The following is a 26,293-nucleotide window of genomic DNA, read 5'->3' as shown; positions in this document are numbered from 1 at the left end:
ATATTCGAAACATATATCACTGCCAGCTCTATAAATACCCTTGTGATTCTTACCATAGGTCTGACAAAGAGGATTGGTTCGGGCACTGCTAACACTGCCCTGAGATTTAGAGCTTGGTGCCCTATCTCTATTACCATCCCTGAACTTAGGAACTGGAGCACTGGCTGAGGAAAGGGTTGGAACAGATGACTTTGGGCAGAACTGAGAATGGTTACCACCCTCCGACTTAGGCTGATTGAAGTTGAAGCTACCTGTCCTAGCTATCTTATTCTGTTTTTCCCTTTTCTTAATCTTTTGTTCCTCTATCTGTTGATCATGGATCATAAGCCTGGCTATGTTCATCTCACTAATCAATATGGCGGTCCTGCACTCCTTGACCACACTATCATTCATCCCCGAAACAAACTTACTCATCTTGGCCCTGCTATCTGCCACCACATGAGGAACATATCTAGCTAGTTGAGTAAACTTAAGGGAATACTCTTTTACTGTTATGTTGCTATGCCTGAGGTTGATAAACTCTAACACCTTAGCTTTCCCCAGCTCTAGGAGAAAGAATCTATCTAAGAAGGCAGTGGAAAACTTCTCCCACTCAATAGGCCCTGCATCTATAGCCCTCTCTGCTTCTCACTGCTTAAACCTTGTGTGAGCCATATCCTACAACTTGTATGCAACTATCTCAGCACTCTCACTAGCAGTGACCCCCATGATATTTGTAATATTCTGAACCTGATCGAGGAATTCCCGAGGGTTCTCATCTGTCTTAGACCTGAAAAAGAATATAGAATTCATTCGGGTGAAGTACCGAATCCTAGTTGCAGCAGTGTTGGCCACTAGGTTGGTCGGAACAACAGCTGGCCATTCATTCTGAGCAACAACTGAATTAGCAAGAGTTGTGAATGCATCTCTGAACTCTGTATGGGAGACATGTTCGTCCAAGGGATCTGCTTGGATGGGCTGAGGGGTTGACTGATTTTCGTTTCTTCTTTTGAGAGGCATGTTCTGTAAACAAAAAGAGGGAAACGGATTAGACTGAGAGTTAAATTTGAGTTCATGCTCACTCGCGCGACATGAATACTAAAAGAAGGGAAACTGTTCCTAAAACATCTTATAGCCTCTTGTACACAAATATAACGCGCAATACATCCATGTACAAGACTCTACCAGATGTGGCTTTCAGACTTCCTAGGACACTATTGAACCTTAGGATCTGACCAAGTTTGTAACGCCCTGAGTCTGATACCCCGAATGCTACACGGTGCTAAGAATCCCGAAGGACCACTAGTTAACCCATGACTGGTACCTGCTGCAATAACTGTATAATAACACTGTAAATGCGGAATAATGGGCTGAAACATGCCATAAGGATCAAAACTGTAATACCAATATAAAAGTGAAATGTGGTATAACAATACCAAAACTGATTATAAATACTAAAGTCTGAACATCTAGTCTGAAAGCCTCTAAACTGTCTGAGTAAAGAGTTGATGAGACATGTCCCCAACTAACTCCAACTACTGGAATAAACTAAGTGTTGAAAGAATGAAATATTTAAATAATAACATCCTCGAATGATAAGGACTCACTGCTAGTCTGTCTGCTGAACGTCTGATCTACTAAGGGTGCTCTGGATCTTGTGCTTTTGAACCTATGGTATAAAACACCATAGCGCAAGAGAAAAGTATGTGTCAGTAAGGGAAATATACTGGTATGCAAATGAGGTGAGGCTGAATGCAGAGGTTCATATGCATGAGCATTACCAACTGACTGACTAATATGAACGTGAGAATACATGCATGAATACGCAAATGTAACTAAAATTGTGACAACACTAATTGATAGCATGGATTTCGGATAACTGATATAACTGATACTGAGCGACTGTGTCTGACAGTCTAGGTTCTGATGGAACTAGCCGAGTTTTGTACTGAGCTGAGTGACTATATCCGACAATCCTGAATTTTATAGAACTATCTGAGTTCTATTACTGAGATTCAGACTAAGACTGTGGGAAGTAGTTATCTAACCAACATGCCCCTAATAATCTATTATAGCTGAGTTGGGGTCCAATCTAAAACCCCAATGGAAAAGGTATCAATACTGCTCCACTAGTAAGGACAAACTGTGAGTGACCCTTATCTAACAGGTACTTTAACGAGAATGGTGGGACATTCATCTAACAGATTAAGCCACCTCATCGACCCTCATCTAGCAGGTTTGATGTCTTAACCTATGCTGGCTACATAGTTCTGGAGCGCATGGATTGCTTTTATGAATCACACCCTCTACTACGTTGACTGATGAAACACTACTGAGATCTGTTACTGACTGAGTTTACTGAGGACTTAACTGAATACTAATGATTGTGGCTTGATTGAGAGTATCGTGAAAACTGACACTGGATCTAGGCACACAGCTAAATTTTCAGGTACAAGTACCCCCAAGACTTAATAGCATAAAATTGACAAGACATGATACTTCTTGACACATGACCATAGTCAATAATTCATAGTACAATCATTGGGGATTTTCATGAAGTATTTGCATGTCATAAGCTTACACATGAATGGGAATGCATATAAACATGTCATAATTTCATAAGCCTAATCTCATGAGCGTTACATCAATCCATTTCAATGCATAGCAATAACATGGGAGTCATTTTGAACATAAGGGTAAAACATGGATTCATCAATTCGGTCACAATTAAGTCATGAGGCATAATTCCTATCCTCTTAGGCACTTTATCAAACATCTTGCATGCATAACTGTAGGCTTAGGCATGAATATTAAAACAACATATTATGGCAACATCTTACACTTCCAAATTTAAGAATTCCAACCACATACTAACATATTTTCATGATTTTTTTTTTAAAGATTCCAACTTGGAAATCAAACAACAACGTAAACATAGATATAATTCAATGCATAACATGGAGTTCAAAGTTTATATTTTAAAAGGGTTTCTTGAGCTTCATGGGTGAAACAAACTCATGAATCAACACTTAACATACCTTAGATGGAAGTTTCTTGGAGATTGATAGAGAAAAGCTTGAATTCTTGACTTGAAATTAATCATTTAGGGTTTCTTGTTCTCGAGCAGTTGTGGAATAAAGAATGTATTTAGCCAAAAGAGGGCTAAATTTCGTGTTTAGGAGGGCTAAAGGTCAGGGAAAATGACCTAATTACCCTTAAGGATGCATTCATTTAATGACTAAAGTTGGGTATCGACGCATTGAGCGACATGGCGCGTCGATGGCTTCGACGTAATTCCCGATGTATCGTACCATAATTGCGCCAAGCCTTAGTAGTTTTGACCCTGGCAACCTACAACAATGTTAACCAATGCGATAGGCTATGTGGCACGCCAAGATCGCATTGGTCCACTGTTTTGGGACACCAAACATGGTCTAAACGAGGTCCGAAAAATCTAAAACTTGTCCGAGAACACCCAATGACCTTTTTGATTATCAATCGACAAAAATACGGACTATTAAAGGATGTTAAGGTCGCAAAATAAGATTTCAAACTTTCAAAGGTCAAAAATAAACTAAGTATGAAATCTTAGCTAGAATTTTCTAAGTCCGGGACCTCTTGACAAGCCTAAAGGACTGAATTAAGCTTGGAAACTTTTAGGGGTCTTACATGTAAAGTGACTAAATATCATAATATGAGAGTACAAAATAATTGAACACTCGATCAAATGAGTATAGGGGAGGGCAATAATAGTAACAACAATTACTCAGAACAAGTGTCTAGGTTGAGAAGGACTTCTTGTTCTCAAACACTACTTGTCCATTGAACACTCACAAGTGACAACCATCACTCTTCCATATGGTCATTACACAAGTTTAATCTTATGTCATGATATGTAGTCGTTCTTTAGTGCTTGGATGATTTATATTTATTTTATTTTATTTCAACTTATTTTATTTCTCTTCTTTTTTAGTCCCATCTCAGTATCTTCGACTACAGTATACCTTAGATAACACTTGATCTCGTTCAAAAGTGATTGGGAGTCACAATTGATGTATCTAAATTGCTTTGCAATATTTTAATGGTGTTAATTGACATATTTTAATTTTATTTCTCCCTTTTTGTCATTATTTTAAGCTGTTCATATATTCAATAAGTTGAGCATAGAATATTATTTAGGTCGATAATCAACCTTCGTATAAATCGATAATATGTCAATACACTTAATCATCAACAAAGCCAACAGTATATAATGCATACGTACCCTTGTCGACTATAGAAGACTTAAACATTCTTTAGAGACTATTTGAAGTAAATGATAAACCATTTGAATATACTCCAACGGTACAATTTAAACAGGTAGATTTTCCAACGGTTAGATTTTGGTAGTCCTACTATATAAATGAAAGGAAGCCTTTTGAACCCCTCCATGTTCATTTATTCACCACTTTCTAGTTTTGCTTCAATAATAACAATGCCGCAGTCATTTCAAACATCCAAAATTACTTATATTTATCGTTGTGGTAATCCCGCGGTGTTGAAAACATCACGAACCAACAAGAGTCCGGTCGAAAATTCTACAACTATGCGGTTGGAAGGTGTATCTTTATTTAAATAAAAATTTATGTATTTTCATCACATAATATAAATTACTAATTTATCGTCGTTATTTTAGGATAATGGTTGATGCTCTTATTTTAAGTGGATTTCCTTCGATTTTGAGGAATCAAAATTTTAAGGCGTTGCAAAGTTTGAAATGTTGGAAAAGCTTAGAGATTCCAAAAAAAATAAGGATCTTCTTATGACATTATTTAGAGAATCGAAACACAAGATTGATCACTTAAAAGAATTGTTGAAAGACGTTGAAATTGAGAGTGATCAACTTAAGCATAGGTTGGCTATGACTGACGAAAAAAAAGGGCATAAAAATTATGGTGTATGATTTACTATTAATTTTGGCTTTTTGAAAAGGTGTAACGGGGGTATAGTAGGATTGAATGTATTCTGTCTCTTTTATTAATCGACTACTTTTCACTTATATTATATAGATTTACCTTTTTCATTCATCGACTACACAACACTGTACTATATATGCTTTACCTTTTAGTCAGAGTTTATAATCAATGATGACATTCATTTAAAAGCAATGATACGTTGATTATATAAAATGTAAAATATTTATCATAAGCTATAAAATCAGTTTCAAAAATAAAATTATTTAGCTCTACACATCTCGAGCTGAAAAATAAAAAAATTAAGATTGTCTTGTCTAACACAAATAAACATCAGCCACAAATAAAAATTAAACACTGTCTAAACATTCCTCAATATTTTTCTTCTTCCACTTGCATCTTGTTGATGTCATGAGTAAATTCCCTAAGAAAATCATCTGTATTCGGAAATGCATTTTCATTTCCTTACTCCGCAATATCTTCTTTTTCTGGTGCATTATTTTTCCTTCTTCGTTATGTTCTTCTTCCTTTTCTTTCTCTACTTCTCCTACTGCATTCTTTCCTTCTCCTTCTCCACACCAGCTGATTCTTCAGCTTTGTTTTTTTTTCACAAACAACTTCTTTATTTTTTTCTTTTTCTTTTTCTTCATCGCCTTCATCGGGATTTTTCTTCTCTACAACAGCTGCAACATCAGGGATTATCACTTCATCAGCATTGATCGAGGCCTGTTCCAAAGCTGCTTCTTCAAGGAGTGCTTTTTTAATGCCGTTGTTATCACGGACAACCCTCATCGACGAATGTTGACTTTGAACCTACACACCTATATTTTCAAGTATTTACCATTTATAATAAACTAAACTATCAGTTGATGAAGAATGATATAGATTTTATTTTATGTAAAGCGAATTATATAAAATATGCAACTTCTATAATATGTAGGGCAAATATTATTTTTTTTTTCATCTCTGTTCTTCTGCTTCTCCTTTTCTTCTCTCATCAGCCTTTCTCTTTCACAAAATCAACAATGTCCTTGATCGACTCCTCCAGCCTAAACATGCGTTTTTCCAGATTTTCAATCATCGGTGTCTTTTCTAATGCTCTCAGCTTACTTGTCCCCGCACCCCGAGTGACATACCTTGAAACAACATTTTCATCCAAATCTCGATCATCATCCTCGTCCTCACCATCCTCTGATGAGTTGATGACAGTCACACCTTCCAGATCGGCTTTCAAGCCATCGATAAATGTGTCATTCGGTTCGTCCGTGAATGCTTTGATTTTTTCATGTAGTGTTGCTTCATTTCACGGACCGTGGGAATAAGGTAAAGGTGCACCCTCTACAGATAAACAGGCAAATGTGCTGAGCAACACAATATTCATAAAAGTATTCTTTGAAAAAATAGTTTCATACCTTTGTATTCCATCCGTTCAAATATAAATTACCTTCGATAGTTTGTCGCCTTTTGAGGTGTGCCATCTGAGCAATCGGGGATTGGGTAGAGGGTCTTCAGTTGATTTATTATTTCTCCTACCGAGCTCGAAAAAGGCTTCGTATATTCAAATCTGTGATCAAAAGAAAAAACAAAAACATATATCTCAGTCAGTATGGTATAAACACCATAGATAAATTATAGAATATAATAAACAACTTTAATGGCTTATAACCAATACCAGAAATGCCCAGGAGAATCCGTAGAACACGTACGATGAAACTCCCTTTGTCACAAATATATTCTTTTGCTTGCTGAAGTCTATCCGTTTCTTTAGATAGTCTAGAGTCAAGGCAAATGACTCCTTACTCCAATGGTATCTCTCAAAGAAGGTCAAAGTTATCCATCATCTTGATGGTGTCTATGTCCATGATTTTTTACAAGTCGCGAGTAAGCAATATGCAGTGCACGAACTAAATCAAGCAACATTTGAACTTGTCCTCCCTGTCCAGCCTCCTACTTCTAATAAGCTTCAATAATTTTTTGGCATTTACACTCTTTTTTTTCAAAATCTTTTTGCAAAAAGCTTCACCCTCCTCCATCGCTTTGACATATTTTGAATCACGGGGATAACGTCCACAATTTAAACCCATGATTATCGCAAACTCCTTCAGGCTAAAACATGCAAGCCTGTCGTTGATGCAGAACTATATTCCATGCAGCTTATTGTTCTGTTCAACTCGACGATAAATTGTATAGAGGACAAGCTGTCCATTGAACTTTATATGTTCTTGCAAGTCCCATAAACCACCAAAACAGGAATTCTTAAACCTAAACTTCAGACGTTGATCAACCACGATTTTTTTGAATTCATAAAACATTTTCAAATGAGACCTAACAGATATCTTAGTCGGAAATGATCCAACATCATCCATGACTGTGGCGAGGTCATACCTCTTAGCCGAAATAAACTTTGCATAGTGGGGCAAGATTAATGCTTCCTCATCTGTTCCAGGCTTAATTTCTATTTCCTCCGGCTCATCTCGAACTGAAGCTTCAACAGTTTCATCACTGCAATTTTTATTCTCCGATTCATCAACTACTCGTTTTTTTCTTTTCTCGAAATTCTCAACTTCTACAGCCTTGCGTTTAATACCTCTAGCCCTTTTTTATGATCTACAGACAAAAAATAATATTTCTCAACTATAACAACAAATACAATACCTAATCGACCTAACAGTCTATTAATATTACAGAAACTGCAGCACACCAAATGCCTATTAGCAGAACAACAAAATGCATCTAAAACAGTTCCATCACCCATAAGAACATGGATCAAATCACCATTCTATTGAATAAAAACAGGAAGGAACCTAGATTTTTAGCATGATAATCGAGAAAAATTAGAAAAAAATCTCAGTGCAATCATCGAGGGAAATAAAAATCCTACAAAAACAATGACAATCAAACCAATACCAACTTAAAAACACAAATTTTAAGTAAAATCAAGCCTCATTTTTTCAAAAAAATTTCATTTTTTTCGATCAATACCTAATACGAGTATGATTCATACTAAGGAATCCCCAACATGAACATGCTTCTATAACATCATTACATTGAACAAAAGTTTGAATAAAAATCATATTTCTTGATACATTTCGATGAAATTAGCGAAAAAATTTCAACATGCAATCGCCAAGGATAATTGATATGTACTAATTATCCATCAACAATCAAATAAATACCAACTAAAAACAACCAATTTCAGTAAACTCAAGCCCCGTTTTTAAAAAAAATTATTTTTTTTCACCCAAACCAGTTGAATAGGCCAAAAAAATAACAACAAAAAAATTAAAAAAATTCCATCAATATGGAGCACAAATTACTCAGGAGATGAATATAACTTACCTGAAGTTGAAGATCGAAGTTCTTCAAGATTTACACAAGGTAGAAAATAGAAAATGATGGATGGGTGAGAAGAAACGGGAGAGACGACAGGGAGTGAAGAGAGAGAAAAAACTTTGGTATTTAATGAAAAGTTGGGGTTAAAAAGTATTTAAAAAATACATATGGGGTGCCAATTTTTTTTTTTTAAACACTTTAACCCATACCTCACCACTTTATTCAAAACCCTAAAAATTTAAATAAAAAAAAAAAAATATCTATTTATCAAAATAAGTTTTGAAAGTGGACCACCAACTAAATTTTCTTGAATGTCTAGGAGTGGAGATGACAGATAAGTAGGTACTCCTTGAAGTTCATGAATTGCGGGATGAAAACAACTTAATTAAATAGTAATTATTTTAATAAAAACTTAATTTAAAGACAAGTATCTTTAATATAAATTTTAAATTTTATCAAGGTCTCGCATATCTAGATATGGGAGAATAAAAAATGCGTATGTAGAGGTGAATGTGTTGGTATATTAGGATTGATAAGATAATAAACAAAACTATTCGTAATAAGGTGAAAATGGTCTATATAAAGGATAAGATATAGTAGGTGAGAGTAAGAGAACTCGACATGTGAATAGAAGATGTACAATTGCTCTAGTAAGGAGGAGTTAAAAATTGGTTATAGTGGACGTAAGGAGAAAAAAATATGGGACCAATGAAGTCTTGAAGAAAGGTGATTAAATGGAACATAACCCACTTATAACTTACAAGGACATGATCCTAAAATTAAGGTCAACAATTAAGATTTTTTCTTTTTTATATTCCTACTATTTCAGTTTTTTGGATATGATTTCTATGTCATTGTATGAATATTTACTTATTTTATATTTTATTTGAATTAAAGACATCAAAAAAGAATTTCTTTATCTTCAAATAACAGAAATAAGCATACGTACTATATTTTTCAGACCATTTGTGAGAAATTACATAAAATATGTTATGAATGGTTTTAAAACAAAAATTATAAATCAAATTAATATATACACAACTTGTTATGAAGCAAGAATTAAATTAAATAATAAAATAAGAGCGCAAAAAGTTAATATGCATTGGATGAGTCCTGCCCCGTTACCGTCAAAGAATTACATAAAATATGTTATGAATGGTTTTAAAACAACAATTATAAATCAAATTAATATATACACAACTTGTTATGAAGCAAGAATTAAATTAAATAATAAAATAAGAGCGCAAAAAGTTAATATGCATTGGATGAGTCCTGCCCCGTTACCGTCAAAGAACTATTATCAGCACACAAACTCGCCGCCGCCTGTGGGGATCGAGATCGAACCCACGACCACATGGTTAAAAGCCACGCGCTCTACCACTGAGCTAAGACGGCTTTTGTTGATGTCTTCTATAAACAAACTAAATGTCAGTAAATTAAGTGCGTCATCTAGTACTCTCTTCTAAAGACACGATTCTTCTTCCGCGGTCCCTTGACCCAAAACTTCCAGAACTTATATATTCCTTGTCCGCCACCATTGCCAAAAACCAAAACCTCAACTTTGCGTATTCTTCAAAAATACATAGAGCAGAAGAGAAGCTTTATCGGGAAATAGTCAAAATACCCCCGTTGATTAGTTATTGAAAATGGCGGCGCCGAAGGAGCAGATAATGGATGTGAGGTCAGTGGTGGAAGCAGTTGCAGCAGTCGGAGACGATCTTGAGATTGATACTCCACTTTATGTCGTCGAAAGCCTATGTATGCGATGTGGTGAAAATGTATGTGCTTTATTCCTTTTCCTCTTTTCCAACTTTACTTTTTTTTTTTTCGTTAGGATGTTTAGTTTAGAGGGTTGAAGAGATTAATTACTTTTACAGAGATTATCTGCTCTGTGTATCCTAAAAAGTTACAATTTTGATGAGCTTTTGTGTTTCTCAAGTGACACAGAGTGTAGCCTTTTCTTGTTGAAAATTGTTGAACAATGAGTAAAGTCTAATAACATTAATGTATGCTCAATTGAAAAATTCATACGCTTTCGTTCGTGTGGTGTTTATCGTAGTATTTTCTAGAAAGCTAGCTTTTTGGTTATAAATTGTGGTGCATTAAGCTACCTTTCACTTCTTATACGTAGTATTTATCTGAGTATTTTCTATTAAGCTAGCTAAATGTTGTTCGAACTCTCCATAAATGTTGCCATAGGCCTGTCGGATCCTCCAAAAATGCACTATTTATAGAGTATCCGACACGCACCTGTTGTCGATATTTTTGAAGAGTCTGAGCAGCATCTAGCTTTTTGGTTACAAATTGTAGTGCATTAAACTCCCTTTCACCCTTAACAATATTTGTTAGAGCTACATTGGTGGAAAATCTAGTGGCTTTTGGGCTTTATTGCTTTCGGATTTTGTGGTTGTTTTAGTTTTGTATGGAAATGTCAGCGGGATACTACTCTTTGTTTAATGTTTTTGTTGTTTCTGTTGACAGGGTACAACAAGGTTGCTCTTAACACTGATTCCGCATTTTAGAAAGGTACTCTGCATTCTGATCAGTAAGATACTGTTATTGTCTAGTATTGGCTGCATTTCCTAGTGCTTAGATCTAATTCTTATCATGCAATATTTAGACAAGAATTATCTTTTGACATTCGAAAAACTAAAAGAACTGCAGCATGTGGGATAGAAGTTATAGCTTCTTGGAAATTTGAAAAGAAAATAGGAGTTGAGCTGAGGGTCTATCGGAAGCAACTTCTCTACCTCATCTCTGAGGTAGAGGTACGGTCTGCCTACATTTTACCCTCCCAAGACTGCACTTTGTGGGACCACAATGGGTATGTTGTTGTTGTTGTTCAAAAAAGGGGTGTGAGAAATCTTCTCCTCGTTTGTGTGCGACCCTCGTTTTCACCCTCTCTATTTTGCATCAATGATTGTCATTCTTAAGGGGAAATTTAATCTTCTACCAGGTACTATTGTCAGCGTTTGACTGTCCACATTGTGGTGAAAGGTAAGGCATTTCATTTCCATAGACATTGGGAATTGAAGTAACTTTTAGCTCAATTACCTACTCTACCCTATTTTTATACCCTTTTCATTTCCCTTCTAAAGAAATAATGAAGTGGCGTTCGCTGGTGAAATTCAGCCTCGAGGATGTTGCTATAGACTTCGTGTTCCGTCAGGTGATCAAAAGGTATTTCCTCTAATACATCTGTTGACATTGATATATGCTGTTAGATAAAGCATTGGGTACGTGCTATATACAATAGCTTTTGTAGTTCAACGGCTAGGATAGTTTCCTTCCAAGCAATAGACGGGTTTTACACAGTCACACAATAAGCACATAGCTACTGTTCTTTTTCCTTTTACAAGAATACCTTGCACTCATTGCAAATAGTGGCATACACCAATTTTTGGAGGGATTCTTCAATGGGAACCCAAGTCAGTTCATGCGGAAAGAGCCAAGAAAAAGAAATAAGGTTGAATGCTGAGTTATTTAACCTGAGGAGTAAGGATCAATCTCATCAATCTCACTTAGTACTTCCTTTTATTAGGGGATGTAGCTCAGATGGTAGAGCGCTCGCTTAGCATGCGAGAGGTACGGGGCTCGATACCCCGCATCTCCACTTATTATTACAAACATTCTATAGTTCCAACCTTAGCTCATTTGCTAAGCGGAGGACTGCAGTTTATTTTTCTTCTGCATTCTTTTCCAACTGAGGCAGGCAGCCCAGTGGTCAAGGGTGTTCTAAGTGAGCAAGGGTCTCAAGTTCGATTCTGGATGGTGGGTGTCTCCGTCTGTCTTTATTTTTGAAAAAAACTTTTAGGATGCAATCATACCAGTCATAATGCACTGGATCCCAACAGAACTCCGAAGTCGAGAGTGCTTGGGTGAGAGTACTGCTAAAAAATATCAAGACATAAAAATAAAGATAAAAATAAAAAGAATCTGGACCATCTCTTCTCCAAGAAGTTTTCGGGTTGTTACGAAAGTAACATAAATCTTGTTGTTGCTGACTCTGCGTAATTGAATACTCATGTTGATTCTCCTTTTATTCATTTTGTGAGAAAACTTTTTTTTTTTTGGCCCAATGTTAGAGAGCTAGTAGGCTGCTTTATGCATGTTTTTGTGAAATAAAGAATATTGTGCATCCCAGGGTATGATGTTTTTGAGTTTAAGTCTTTGGGAATATTGAATTACTGGTATTTTGGAACTGCAGATGCTTGACAGAACAGTTGTGAAGTCTGAAAGTGCTACCATCAAGGTACTTTACCAAACACTCATGTAATTTGTTAAGGAGTCTTGACACATGCACTGTAAATAAACCTATTAAATCTCCATGTTTGATGTAGTAGTATTCATGAGATACAGGAATAGAAGATGATGTGTATTTGAGATGGATGCTTGTACATCTTAGTGAAGGATCAACAAATTTTGACTAGGCTCCTACGCAAGATACTTTTTCTGGAGTTTCCTTTGCACATATTTTCTTGATTGCCACATCTTTAATAATCCTTCTATGTATGATTTTCACTATCTTACTAATTTATGGTTGTGCTGTGCAGATACCTGAACTGGATTTTGAGATCCCCCCTGAGGCTCAGCGTGGATCGTTGTCATCGGTATCTGCCTTTTTACTAGCTTGCCTTTTCAAAAAATTGTATTGATAATTAAATGGTTTGTTTATGCCTTCCGCTCAATGTTCGACTAATGAAATTTTAGGCACGGAGTAGTTCAGAACCTTCATTCTTATCTTCAGAATTTTTATCTTACATCCTGATGGTGTGTGTTAGGATTTAGAACTTATGGTTCTGTAGGAGATTCAAAAGGAAAAAAGGATGTAGGAGCAGTGGTTGTTTGTTCTCCCAGCTGCAAATAAAGAAAATCTTAGAAAGGGGAAAAAGAATACTTAATTGCTTGCCTTTTGTTCTAATATCCCGTTGCTACATTCCAGATAGAAGGCATACTGGTTCGAGCTGCCGATGGTTTGGAGGCTCTTCAAGATGAACGGAAGGTGGAGTGTTTCACTTGGTTTAGAGGCTCACACGCATTGGTCTTGTCTTTTTCTCATTCTGATATTTCTATCTACGGCTTTTGCAGAAAGTGGATCCCCAGGTGGCTGAAGCAATAGATCAGTTCTTGATAAAACTGAGAGCATGTGCTTCAGGAGATTCATTCTTTACTTTTATTCTTGATGATCCTGCTGGTAACAGCTTCATTGAGAACCCGTAAGAGACTCATTTTTTTAACAATAGAAATGTTGTGACTTTTGGTGTTGCCCAACCTAGTTATATATTGGAGTGCTTCATGCCTGGAATGGAAAAATTATTACTGTGCAATAATATGGAAATCATGGTATCATCATGGACATTAGCAGTATGTTGGACGCTGTTACCTGAAGTTCCGAACTTTTTGAGGATGGATGAGTAGAACCAAAATACTTTTAGAGTAAAAATTTGGAACCAGCCGTTAATTGTCATGAAAGAAAAAAGCATTACTTAATGTGAATATATAGGCATAACATATACAGATCAAGAAATGATCAAAATCAAGCGTTAGAAGAATATTAGAACACAAAAATGACTTAAAAGTTATAAATTTTGAATGGTGGTATATTGCTGCCTCTTTTTTCCTTTCTGATCAAGTTTTTTGTTCCATAGAGTGGCTCGGAGGTTTCTTTTGCTGTGTGTTTTCATAAATGATTTAGTGGTTATTTTAATTTTTTTTTTTAACTCACGTATAACTGGGAAGTGAAGCACCGAGTACGGTCCTCCCCCCCCCCCGGCGCCATGTACAATAATGTGTAAAGGAAATGTTCAAGCTGGGTAACGCCACTCTGTAAAACAAAAATCAAGAAGACAATTAGGACATTACTTGCTAGATGATATACTTGTCCAAGTGGTACTGCTATTGGTATCCGTGTTGGATTTATTGTCTCGGATACATAACCTTGAACTTATGTTCTTTCTTAATTGGTGAATACATTGTAGGAGAAGTAGCAATGATGAAAATGATAAATTGAAGGGGAAACAAATAATCTTCCTATAAGAATTGTTGAAAAGAGACTGTGAGACCGCATGTTATAGGAAGGACTATTTGATAGAGTTATGAGCAAAAAAAGTAGAAGTTAGGTCCATTTCACTTCAAAAGCGCCATTGTTTGATGCAATTTAGAAAATTTTTAAGTTGTAGGCTTACATTAACTACACTCCATTTCTCAAAAATCTGTTTGTTAACTTGAACAGCAAATTGTACAAGTTAGGTCCATTTCACTTAAAAAGCGCTGTTATGTGATTTATAAAACGTACAAGTAGTAGGCTTACTGTAGATACACTCCGTTTTGTTATTGTTAACCTTATGCTCAGGTGAATACCTACCTCACAGGTTAGCTCCATCTCCTGATCCCTCATTGACAATCACATTCTATGAGCGGACTCCTGAGCAACAGGCAGTTTTAGGGTATCTTGCTGATCCATCACAGCTTGGAGGACAAAGTGATGAGGCATCAAATGAGGGGATAAATAGTGTTCCTCATCGACTGCTAAAGGAACCACATGGATCAGTTGGGGCAAGAGCAGGACGTCAGGCTATTGCTCAGGGTAACAGTGCAGAAATGACTGAAGTTCTTTTTCGATATTCTGCTCCTGAAGAGGTACATTGTCCTGCCTTGGTTTCTTACATATAGTAGTCCCCTTTAAACTTTCCTTCTGATAGCTTCCACTTTTCAACAGGTGATGATATTTCCATCAACTTGTGGAGCATGCATGGGGAAGTGTGACTGTAAAATGTTTGTTACCAGTATCCTTTTCTACATTTACACAATAGATGACCTCATTTCTGCATTCCTCCTGCACACAGCCCTTGCTGCAAAATAGAACGGAATATTAATAGTTGCAATTATTGCCCATCTGTTTATTTATATTTGTTATAAAGTTGTTTTGTTCTCTGAGGACATTTGCTTCTAATTAATCATGTGGATTTGCAATCATTGACAACTGAATGAGCTTACATTGTTAAGTATTTAGCTAATAATTTTCATTTCTCGGAGGATCCCTGTATGTCTCTGTTATTAAATCTCCATAACAGAGGGACAACTTCATTCTCACCGACCTCACGCAACACTGTTTTGCTGCTACTCTTTCTCTTTCCTGCACTAATCAGTCTCTTCTAAATTCGGTTTCTTTTATCACTGTGCCCACTTCCTACTCCCAAGCATGTTTACATCCTGGATGGCAGATTGCCATGGCCAAGGAATTTGAGGCACTTGAAGCAAATAATATGTGGGATGTAGTTCAATGCATTGCCCTGCAAATGGGTCTATAAAATCAAGTATAAACAAGATGGGACAGTTGAAAGATTCAAGGCACGACTAGTTGTAAGAGGGGGCATTCAAAGAGAGGGTATAGACTTTATCGAGACCTATTCCCCTGTTGGTAAAATGACAACTATTCGATGTCTTTTGGCTGTTGCAGTGAAGAAAAATTGGCATATTTCACAATTGGATGTCAATAATGCCTTCCTACATGGTGATTTGAAGGAAGAGGTCTATATGAGGTTTCCTAATGGAATGCAGGCACGTAGTCCATCACATGTATGCAAGCTTAAGAAGTCCCTATATGGTTTGCGTCAATCTTCAAAGCAATGGTATGCTTGACTAACTGCTGCTTTGAATTTCAGAGGATATTCACATTCTCTCAATGACTATTCACTCTTCTTCAAGAAAGTTCAAGGACGAGTATCTATACTAGCAGTTTATGTTGATGACATTCTGCTAACAGGGGATGATCCTTCAGAACTTGAATCCCTCGAGTCGTTTCTCAATTCTGAGTTCAAAATAAAGGATTTAGGTGCTGCTCACTATTTCTTAGGAATGGAAATCATCAGAGAGCCTCAGGGTATCATTTTGGGACAGAGAAAATTTACCTTGGATTTGTTGAATGAGTTTGGTTGCATTGACTCCAAGCCGGTTTCTTCTCCTTTGGATCCAACCACAAGCCTTCGAATTGATGAAGGGGATCTTTTACCTAATCCGACTGTGTATCGAGTGCTTCTAGGAACATTGAATTTTCTCACACATACACGCCCAGACCTCTCATTTGCGGTACAACATCTTAGTCAATTCATGCAATCCCCACGACAACCTCATTTTGATGCGGCTTTAAGATGTCTCCGTTATGTGCTCTTAGATCCTGGTTTGGGTATTTTCTTTGCTTCTGGTTCATTTTTTGATTTAATTGTTTTTTGTGACTTCGACTGGGGGCGATGCCTAGACACCAGACGATCAATCAGTGGTTATTACATCACTCTTGGAGGTTCACCCGTTTCCTGGAAATCTAAGAAGCAACCTTTGGTGTCCCTTTCTTCTGCCGAAGCCGAGTACCGCTCCATGCGGAGGGTTGTGTCAGAAATCACGTGGCTGGTTCAATTGCTTGATGATCTTGGTGTTCCTTCACCCCTCCTTGTTCCTCTTCACTCGGATAGCCAGGAGGCTATACACATCGCTAAAAATCTAGTCTTCCACAAACGCACCAAACATGTGGAACTGGATTGCCATTTCGTGCGCCAACAATACCTTGCCGGGCTTATTTCCTTGAATTTCGTACCCTCAGCTGCTCAATTGGCTGATGTGTTTACAAAGCCCCTTTCTGGACCAGTTGATCGATCCCTTGTTGACAAGTTGAAGGTTGTTTCACCACCCTCCAACTTGCGCGGGGGCGGGGGGGAAGGGTGTTAGGATCTCAAATCCAGAATCAACATCTTCAAACACTTCTCATATAGCTCAAGGAACGAATCGAGTTTGAAAAGAAAGAAACAAATGATGAGTTGATGAAGAGGAATGGTTCTTTGGGCTCCAAAAGAGTTATTTTCAAATCACAATTATTAGGCTCAATTAAAAACAAATGTTAATACGTGTACATAGAGAGGAATATTCTCTATTCTTTGTCTTGCACAAGTTGTTAGGATTGTTAGGACTTAGCCTATAGCATAGTGGCCGGTGTACAGAAAATACCTGCACTTTCTTTCTTATGATTGTATATATTGGTGTGTACAATGATCAATAAAACTACACACGGAAATTTTTCATGTTCTTCTTCATTTTCAACATTAACTTGTGCTGCTTTTGAGAGTTTGTATAAGGGGTTAGAGGAGAAAGGCGGGGAAAAGAGGTTGTTTAGGCTTGCCAAGGCTAGGGAGCGGAAGGGTCAGGATCTGGATCAAGTGAAGTGCATTAAGGGGGAAGATGGCAGAGTATTGGTGGAGGACGCTCTCATTAAGAAAAGATGGCAGTCGTATTTTCATAAGCTCTTGAATGACGAGGGGGACCGAGGGGGACAAAGGTGTTGTGCTAGGGGAGTTGGAGCACACCGGGGAGTCGCGATTTCGGCTATTGTTGGCGTTTTAAAATAGAGGAGGTCAGCGTGGCTATTTGCAAGATGCGAAGGGGCAGGGCGACGGGGCCTGATGAGATTTCATTAGATTTTTGGAAGTTTTCTAGCGTGGCTGGGGTGAGGTGGCTGACCAATTTGTTTAACAACATTTTCAAGTCCGCGAAAATGCCTGAGGCGTGGAGATGGAGCACGATGATTCCATTATATAAGAACAAGGGTGACATTCAGAGTTGCAACAACTACCGGGGTATTAAGTTGTTGAGTCACACGATGAAGATTTGGGAGAGGGTGGTGGAGCGGAGGTTGAGAAATATTGTGTCTATTTCGGAGAATCAATTTGGATTTATGCCTGGTTGCTCGACGACTGAGGCAATTCATCTATTGCGAAGACTGGTAGAGCAGTATAGAGAGAGGAAGAGGGATCTTCACATGGTGTTTATTGACTTGGAAAAGGCGTATGACAAGATCCCTAGGAGGTTCTTTGAAGATGCTTGGAGGCGAGGGGGCCTGTGGCGTACATTAGAGCTATTAAGGATATGTATGAGGGGGCGAAACTCGAGTAAGGACGGTGAGGAGATTTTGAGCACTTTTCGGTCTTGACAGGGTTGCATCAGGGATCAGCTCTTAGTCCGTTCTTATTTGCCGTGGTGATGGATGTGTTGATGCGGAGTATACAACGCCAGGTGCCTTTGTGTATGCTTTTTGCGGATGATGTAGTCTTGATTGATGAGTCGCGGCAAGGTGTTAATGATAAGTTGGAGGTTTGGAGACAAACTCTGGAGTCTAAAGGTTTCAGATTGAGTAGGGCGAAGACGGATTATTTGGAGTGCAAGTTTAGTGACTCGAGGCAAGAGGAGGAGATGGTGGTGAAGTTGGACTCTCAGGCAGTTTACAAGAGGGATAGTTTTAAGTATCTTGGGTCTACGATCCAGGAAAATGGAGAGATTGATGAGGATGTCTCGCACTGTATTGGGCAGGTTGGATGAAATGGAGGCTCGCTTCGGGGATTTTATGTGATAAGAAGGTGCCTCCCAAACTTAAAGGCAAATTCTATAGAGTTGCAGTCCGACCGGCTATGTTGTATGGAGCGGAGTGTTGGCCGGTTAAGACTTCCCATATCAAAAAGTTGAAGGTGGCGGAAATAAAGATGTTGCGTTGGATGTGTGGTCTTACAAGGACTGGGCTGACAGGGTTAGGAATGAGATTATTCAGGAGACGGTGGGAGTGGTATCGGTGGAGGAAAAAATGCGAGAAGTGAGGTTGAGATGGTTTGGTCACGTGATGAGGAGGGGCACGGATGTCCCAGTTCGTAGGTGTGAGAGACTAGCGTTAGATGGTTTCAAGCGGGGTAGGGGTAAACCGAAGAAATACTGGAGAGAAGTGAGTAGACGTGACATGGAGCAGTTACATAGTGAGGACATGACCCTGGATAGGAAGGTTTGAAGGAAAAATACTAGGATAGAGGGATAAAGTGGGGGATGAATCGGAGTCGGTAGTTAGAAGGGTTTTGGTGTCTTTTGTTTGGTAATGTACATTATTTTTGTGGATGTTGTATCTATGTTAGTTTTATCATGTTTCATGCTTTGAATATTTTTGTGTATTGTCCTGTGTCTTGAGCCGGGGGTCTATCGGAAACAACCTCTCTACTTCTTTAGAGGTAGTGGTATGGGCTGCGTACATTCTACCCTCCCCAGACCCCACTAGGTGGGAATATACTGGGCTTGTTGTTGTTGTTGTTGTTGCCTTTAATTAATATATCTTTGTGACTTAGCATTTTCCATTAGAAATTTCTACTGCCTTCTGCTGCAAGCTATTTTGCTTCTATGGTATTGTTGAACTTGACCACTTAAAGATATTCCGTACTTTCAAGAAGTAATAGTTATGGCATCCGCTTGTGATGCTTGTGGTTATCGGAACTCTGAGGTAATCTCTTTCTTGTACTAGAAAATAGTTGCTTATGGAATTTTTATTAATGAGATTATGCTTGTCTTTGCAGCTGAAACCTGGTGGTCCTATATCTGAAAAGGGAAAGAAAATTACACTTCATGTGGAAAACATTAAAGATCTAAGCCGGGATGTGATTAAGGTACAGCTCTCCAGCCTATATTTGATAGAACTTTTAGCTAGTTCTTTGTTTTCTAATTTATTTTCATTTTCAGTTAATTTTTGATGATCTCTCGTTCATTGTGCAACTTCCCTGTAGGAGCACCATTTGATTTTACTTTTATATTTACTCTTATACTGCTATATTCATCTTCGAATATCATATTTAACAACTCTTCTTGTTACTCTGTTGTGCCTTTCTTCGCAAAAAGAACTTTCCTATTTACTCTGTTATATATGAATTAGAAGCACATTTGCGTATTGCTTTCACATCTAATATGTAAATCTCAACTTTGAAGATCATGATCAGTGAAAGCAAAGCTGTGCCAGAATTTGCAGTGGCCTACTAGTTATATGCTGATCCTCTGCCGTCTTGACTAGGGTTGTTCAGGATTTTTGTCCATTTCCTTTCTCCTTATATTAGTGGTTTTCTTTGAGTTCTGTGCTTTAATACTGATTCGATTCGCCATTTCTGTTATTTTCTTTGCTTCAGTTATTGTACTATTTGTTGTTGCTTCTATTCTTTTCCTTATTATTTTCTATACTGTTTCTTCACTTCTATATCTCCTTTTCTTACTGATTTTGTTGTGCTTGACTTGAGCTGAGGGTCTATCGGAAACAGCCTCTCTACCTTCACAAAGTAGGGGTAAGGCTACGTACACGCTACCCTTCCAGACCCCACTTGTGGCAGTACACTCGGTATGTTGTTGTAATACTGATTCGATTAAAGTGAGACACTCATAGTTTAACAAAAAAGAACAAGAAATGGAATGAGAGGACAGCATCAAGATCCTGTTCAAGAGAAAGTGTCTTCATCTGATGCATAAAAGAAGATTTGAAGCAGCACTACTTCTTTAAGACTTTAACTAGTTCTACTTGACAGTATCATGCCTGTATTATGCCGTAACTTCATCCCAACTGTTGAACCTTAGTTGTCTTGAGTCTGCTTGATATTTTAAGCATATTAAAAATAGGAGAAGTGTTTTTGTACGGATTGGAGCCATTTAACTGTTCCATTCACTCTGTTTCTTTGCATTCCCTGACTCCAAATTGTTGTTTTATATTTACCAGTCAGATAGTGCCGGAGTAGAAATTCCCGAGCTTGAGTTAGAGCTTGCTAGTGGCACTTTGGGTGGAATGGTGACAACAGTTGAGGGTTTAGTCACAAAGATTAGCGAAAGTGAGTATCTTGTTTTACCTTCTCTTCTTCTTCGTTTCCTCTTTCAGTTTCTTGGACAACAATCTGCAGATGCATATTCAGTGCATTGATTATTTATGCTCATCAAACGGTCGAGCTTGGAGTAACTGGTAAAGTTTCTGCCATGTGACCAGGAGGTCATGGGTTCAACCCTTGGAAACAGCCTCTGGCAGAAATGCAAGGTAAGGCTGCGTATGATACACCCTTGTGGTGGGGCCCTTCACCGGACACCGCGCATAGCGGTAGCTTGAGTGCACCGGGCTGCCCATCCAACGGTCGAGCTTCAGTTGAACTACGGTGAATCTACAGCTTGATTTCTTCCTTTGTTTATTTTTAGCTGTTAACTGAACGACTTTTTGTTTCAAATGGCATTTGTCTAATCAGTATCTTGACTCCTGAGATGTGCAAATACTTTTACTAGTTTACATGTATTACTGAATTGTCTTTCCCAATCTTAATGACCTATTGTTTTGTGGTATCTGTATTTGGTATTTGTCATTTAAACACCCTCTTGAATGAAAATATAGGTCTTGAGAGAGTACATGGATTCACATTTGGCGACAGTCTTGAGGAAGACAGGAAGAATAAGTGGTTGGATTTCCGAGCAAGACTAGACAAGGTAAATGTGGAGAGATACCTCTTACTTGCTATAATCAGATATCATTCAAGTTTATACCTCTTACTTGCTATAATCAGATATCATTTAAGTTTATACTCCCTCCTTCCCAAATTACCCATCCCAAATTTCCTAATTTGATTTTCCATTTTACTTGTCTTTTTTCATTAATTAAGAAGAGACAATTTTTTTTCCATGTTTTACCCTTTGCATTAATTACTTTTTCTTTAAATTAAAATGTAAACATCATTTAATAGGTTTACTATGGTAAACTAGCCATGTTGTTAATTATTTTTCTTAATCAATGTGCCATCTCAATTTGGGACGGGTAATTTGGGACGGAGGGAGTATGTGATTTCTCCATTAAGCATGTCATTTCTATCCAAGATTATGAGATGTGAAATAATTACCAATATGCCATAATTACCCGTAGCATTCTTCAGAGGAGCTACTTTAGGTGGTTATAACCATTTTTGGTACCATGACTGAGATGTAAAGATACAATCTGTATTTTCAAATACAGACTCCTTTTAACTTTCCTCTATAACTCCATTCCAAAATTTATTTATTTGTTTAATTTTTTTTTTGTTTTGCATTGTAAACACTCCACAGCTTTTGAGCTTGAAACAACCTTGGACATTGATCATCAATGATGCACTTGCAAATTCTTTTGTTGCACCTGCAACCGATGATATCAAGGAGGACAAACAGTTGACATGTAAGTCATATTTGCAGCTCCAGAGTAGTTCATGCAAAATGGTTTTTGAATTTTTTTGATAATATGCTAATATGAAATTTCAGAGGGAAACAAGTTGATGGCTGGTTAATATCATGCTTTTAGGTTAACATATAAGGTTATCATAGTAATTTATGTTTGTAAAGTTTGTACGAGGATTCATGTTGCTTTTTATTGGCAAAGAGTAGCAACTACCCCCCTCATCCTCCCTCCCTGCCCCTAAAAAGAAAGAACAAAGATGGTGTACCTTAAAAGAAAGAGAGATGGAGAAAGAACCCCAGAATTAAAATTAAATGGTTTAGTGTTAAATGTTCCTTTTGACCACTTAAGAATTAAATGGTTTAGTTATAACTTTTGCCGAAGTGTCCCTTCTGTTAGTGTTTCCGCTGAAGTGATGTTTCTTTGATTTCTTTTGGAAAGTAACCCGAATTTTGTGGTTCTTTTGCTTTCCCTCTTTTGCACAAACGCCTCCTTTAATTGACAATAGGCGTGTTAAATTTTGCTCATTTGGGAAACATATCATATCATTACTGCAGTTGAAGAGTATGTCAGATCGTGGGAGCAAAATGAGGAATTGGGTCTTAATGACATGGACACCACCTCGGCCGATGCTGCTTACAGCTCAGCAGATGCTGCACCCCGCAAGAGTGCTGGTGATTGATGGTTTTGTGCTTAGCGGTATTCGTTTAAAATGTAATGTTTGAGCTTTCCTTTTGTCCCAATATGGTTCTGTTTCTCCACTTTGATTAGATTTTGCGTGTCGTCTTTCTTTTAGCTCTAGATGTAAAAATTATTCCCAAGCGATGGGGTTTATACAGCCTTTATATCAGTTTAAATTTTATATAACTTCAAAATTTAGTTCATTCGGTAAAATCCATCTTAGCCATAGGAAAAGGGGGTTGGACACCAGTTATGCGAGTGGAATGACTAAACTGAACTTGATTAGCTCGAGCCTCCCAAGTTTTTTTTTTTTTTTTTTTGTTTCTCATTTCAATAGTTATTAAGCTTAGAAGGTGTGATTCCCACCAAGTTGTATTACTGCTGCAGCTTCCTTATCATTATTACTTTATAGAAAGCTATAGTAAAGTATTGGTCTTAATTGTATTACTAAATAAAAATTCTACTATATATTCTCTCACCAAATGGCAAAAGCAATCCATAGGGAAAACTGGAATTTGCATGGCAAACGCCAAAAAAATTGATAGATATATCAGATTAGGATTTTAGGTTTGAGTATCAATATATTAAAAAATAACTTCATTATAAGTAGTGTTAGAGAGTATAATAATGTGAAGAAATGACGGTACCAGATGTTCTCTACTATCATTTGGCCCTTCAACATGGGAATAAATGAATTATAGATTAGTTACCTCTTAATTCCCACTGTCTGAAAAAGATGAATATATTACCCATGGAAAAAAGAGAGAAAGATATGGGTACGTGTCACTTTGTTATTTGTAATGACACGTACGTTGCTCTTGTAAACCCAAATTGTACATATGAATCACGTTTCTGCCCATCCTTTTCAATTGGAGCAAAAAGATCAGTTGGTGAAGGTATCACATGTTTTACAAAAAATGGAATGAACGATCATGATTCTAAGACGTTTATAAAGCCTCACTAATGGTCAACCACCTATTTAATTCATAATGAATGAATCTCCGAATGAAGAAAAAATATCTCTTTTTTACTAAATTTCGGGAAACCCCGAATAGTTTACTAGACAAATTGAGTTGTATTGACGATACCTTTCAATATACGAAATTTTCTTTTTCATGAGACTGATCAGAATTGATGTAACACTCAAGAGATCTTCACAAGACAGGTCAAAATGAAAAAGAGGCGCCGCAAACGAACAACTTTATTTCTTATTTTAAAATGGCCAAAACATAAGACATGCTAGATTTTTTTTTATTTTTTTTAAATATCAATCTTTCAATTCAATTTTGTGTTTTAACTAAACCTAGTTTCGACACTTATCATTAAATTTTCACTCAGTAGGGAGAACTTTGAACATGTAATAATTGAACTGAATCATAGCCCCCATATCTTTTACTTAAAAGTCAAAATCCCCCCAAAACTATTCCCCAATTTTCAACAAAGTTCAAATTGGTTTGGTAAATTTATTTTTTAGTATGTGTTTCTTGAATTGAAATACTATTGTTGCAATTCATATCCCCGAATATATCAAAACTAGTTGTCATTACCTGGTATAGATGTACGAAATAATTAATAATCATATAAAGTAGATGATATTTTAACTATTTGTGTCGTAGTGACATTTTTTTGACTTAGAATTAGTAAGTTTTATTTCTCGATGGGCCGGGAAAGAAACCTTAAAGTTTTATGCGATAGATAGACTCCTAAAATTAAGATATATTTTCTTACCTAAATATATATTTTTTTCGATGAAAAGAAAAGAAATCATTCGATCCATAAAAAGCTTAAATTCTTACGAGGTACAAATAACTTAAAGTTCCTTCCTTCAGGCATAAACAACTTTTCTGAAGGACTAGAACAATAATTTAAATGTGATAGAATTTAGAAATAGCAATAGTTATCATACATTATATTAAAAGAGAGCTTTCCTAACCATCGAGGGGTCCTCCCTTTTGATATGCCAAAGGATGTCACATGGAGAATTCAATTTTTCTTATGAATTAATCCAACTTGAATACCTAACATCTCAATTTAACTAGGCTATTTGGAAAGGTAAATGTAAAACTAGCTAGCTATATTGTTTTCTTTAGCAACATCTCTACTGCTTGAAATAACCAATAATTATTGTATGTCAAAGAGTGGACCACTACTTGATTTTTTTTGTTCCATGCTTTTTATTATCTTGTATGTACTGTATTTCTTTGAGGTTCCTACATTTTCCAACCACTATTGGAACTCAAAAAAGATAATTAAAAATGGCCATGACCAAGATGTCCTTAGCAACTCCATTGCTCTTGGCTGCTATCGTTATCTTTATCTTGCAGGTTTGGTTCTTGGTTCTATTAATCACTCTATAGTATTTGTTACTTCTTGCATATTATCTTGATTTTAGTAAATAAATTGGTTTAGTTTATAGTACTGATTTTGACTTGACCATGATCATAGATTAATGTAAGACAGAAATATTGACTTATGACTAGTGCTCTTGTATAGTATTATGAAAAAGTGCACAAAGCATCTCGTGTTCATGTAGGTTCAGTGAGAACTGATTGCACGGCTCCAATGTGTAATCTATAGGTCACACGAAGATAGCTTCTAAGTTTGTTTAAAGTAAGCTTAGAAGTGAGAACAGTTTTCTGATGTGATATTTTCTTGAAACGGGCAAGTAGGAGGAAATAGGAAAAAGGAGGGAAAAGGAGAAGAAATAAGTGGACTATGTACAAGCAGTGACGGATCTACATGTATTTCAGGGGTTCATCCGGACCCCCTTCGTCGGAAAATTATACTATTTTTATATGGTATTTTTTTTTTTTTTTATATATAAATAATAGAGGCTGAACCCTTTGACTAGTCCGTATATATACTACTGAACCGCTCACTAAAAATCCTTGATCCGCTCCTGTGTACAAGTTCTGCTTGCTCAAATAAAAAGATAGTATATATATGTAAATTTGTTTTAAGATCTATGTTGCTTTTGTAACATTTTCTCATTAACCTTCCAGATTAGAAGTACTTTTAAGGTTGGTACTAAAAATTATGAAAGTTCTCATCTTGATTAAAAAAATGAACGTGGAGTTGCAAGCCTATTCTCAAAAAGTTTATCTTTTTATGTAGTTCATTTAAGAGTACACTTTCTATTATCGATGATTTGTTCTTATGGAAATTATTGCAGGTTGTTGCAGAGCAGCCAATATCTGAAGCTAAAGGTGAATCTGCAATCCTTCAGGTATATTCTTCTGTTCATGATTCAAGAAGATGTTACTTGTTATAGCTTACAGCCCTTGTTCTTTCAATTTTAAAACTAAGAGAGACATTTGGATGATCATGTAGGAATCAATCA

At 36.8% G+C, this 26,293-nt stretch overlaps 2 protein-coding genes, 1 long non-coding RNA gene and 2 other non-coding genes across 7 annotated transcripts; 4 read left to right on the top strand and 1 right to left on the bottom strand.

Moving 5' to 3' along the window:
• Nucleotides 1-9,557: 9,557 nt before the first annotated feature.
• Nucleotides 9,558-23,156, top strand: LOC107858951 (zinc finger protein ZPR1). Of its 3 annotated transcripts, none has more exons than XM_016703778.2 (16): nucleotides 9,558-10,042; nucleotides 10,746-10,790; nucleotides 11,221-11,261; nucleotides 11,363-11,444; nucleotides 12,472-12,516; nucleotides 12,818-12,874; nucleotides 13,207-13,266; nucleotides 13,353-13,480; nucleotides 14,636-14,903; nucleotides 14,983-15,049; nucleotides 19,493-19,563; nucleotides 19,637-19,726; nucleotides 20,815-20,923; nucleotides 21,469-21,560; nucleotides 22,170-22,275; nucleotides 22,830-23,156. In XM_016703778.2, exons 1-16 carry the CDS (start codon nucleotides 9,911-9,913, stop codon nucleotides 22,952-22,954), a joined length of 1,518 nt encoding a protein of 505 aa, XP_016559264.2. In that variant the 5' UTR covers nucleotides 9,558-9,910; the 3' UTR covers nucleotides 22,955-23,156. The 3 variants fall into 3 exon arrangements, with proteins under 3 accessions (XP_016559264.2, XP_047262411.1, XP_047262412.1); XM_047406455.1 differs by lacking the exon at nucleotides 9,558-10,042 and adding an exon at nucleotides 10,929-11,088 and having other exon boundaries at nucleotides 10,767-10,790; XM_047406456.1 differs by lacking the exons at nucleotides 9,558-10,042; nucleotides 10,746-10,790 and adding an exon at nucleotides 10,926-11,088.
• TRNAK-UUU lies at nucleotides 9,582-9,659 on the bottom strand. The gene has a single exon. It is a non-coding gene; the product is annotated as a tRNA-Lys (tRNA).
• TRNAA-AGC lies at nucleotides 11,805-11,877 on the top strand. The gene has a single exon. It is a non-coding gene; the product is annotated as a tRNA-Ala (tRNA).
• LOC107858952 (retrovirus-related Pol polyprotein from transposon RE2) lies at nucleotides 15,056-17,901 on the top strand. The gene has a single exon (XM_047406457.1). The coding sequence runs from the start codon at nucleotides 16,122-16,124 to the stop codon at nucleotides 16,983-16,985; it is 864 nt and encodes a 287-aa protein (XP_047262413.1). The 5' UTR covers nucleotides 15,056-16,121; the 3' UTR covers nucleotides 16,986-17,901.
• A 1,880-nt stretch (nucleotides 23,157-25,036) lies between the features above and the next one.
• Nucleotides 25,037-26,293, top strand: LOC124895912. Its single transcript, XR_007052103.1, has 3 exons — nucleotides 25,037-25,277; nucleotides 26,126-26,179; nucleotides 26,284-26,293. It is a non-coding gene; the product is annotated as an uncharacterized LOC124895912 (long non-coding RNA).

This window comes from Capsicum annuum, chromosome 2 (assembly GCF_002878395.1).
Source record: "Capsicum annuum cultivar UCD-10X-F1 chromosome 2, UCD10Xv1.1, whole genome shotgun sequence".
In the NCBI taxonomy this organism is placed as follows: Eukaryota; Viridiplantae; Streptophyta; class Magnoliopsida; order Solanales; family Solanaceae; genus Capsicum; species Capsicum annuum.
This window is presented reverse-complemented; position numbering and strand designations above follow the sequence as displayed.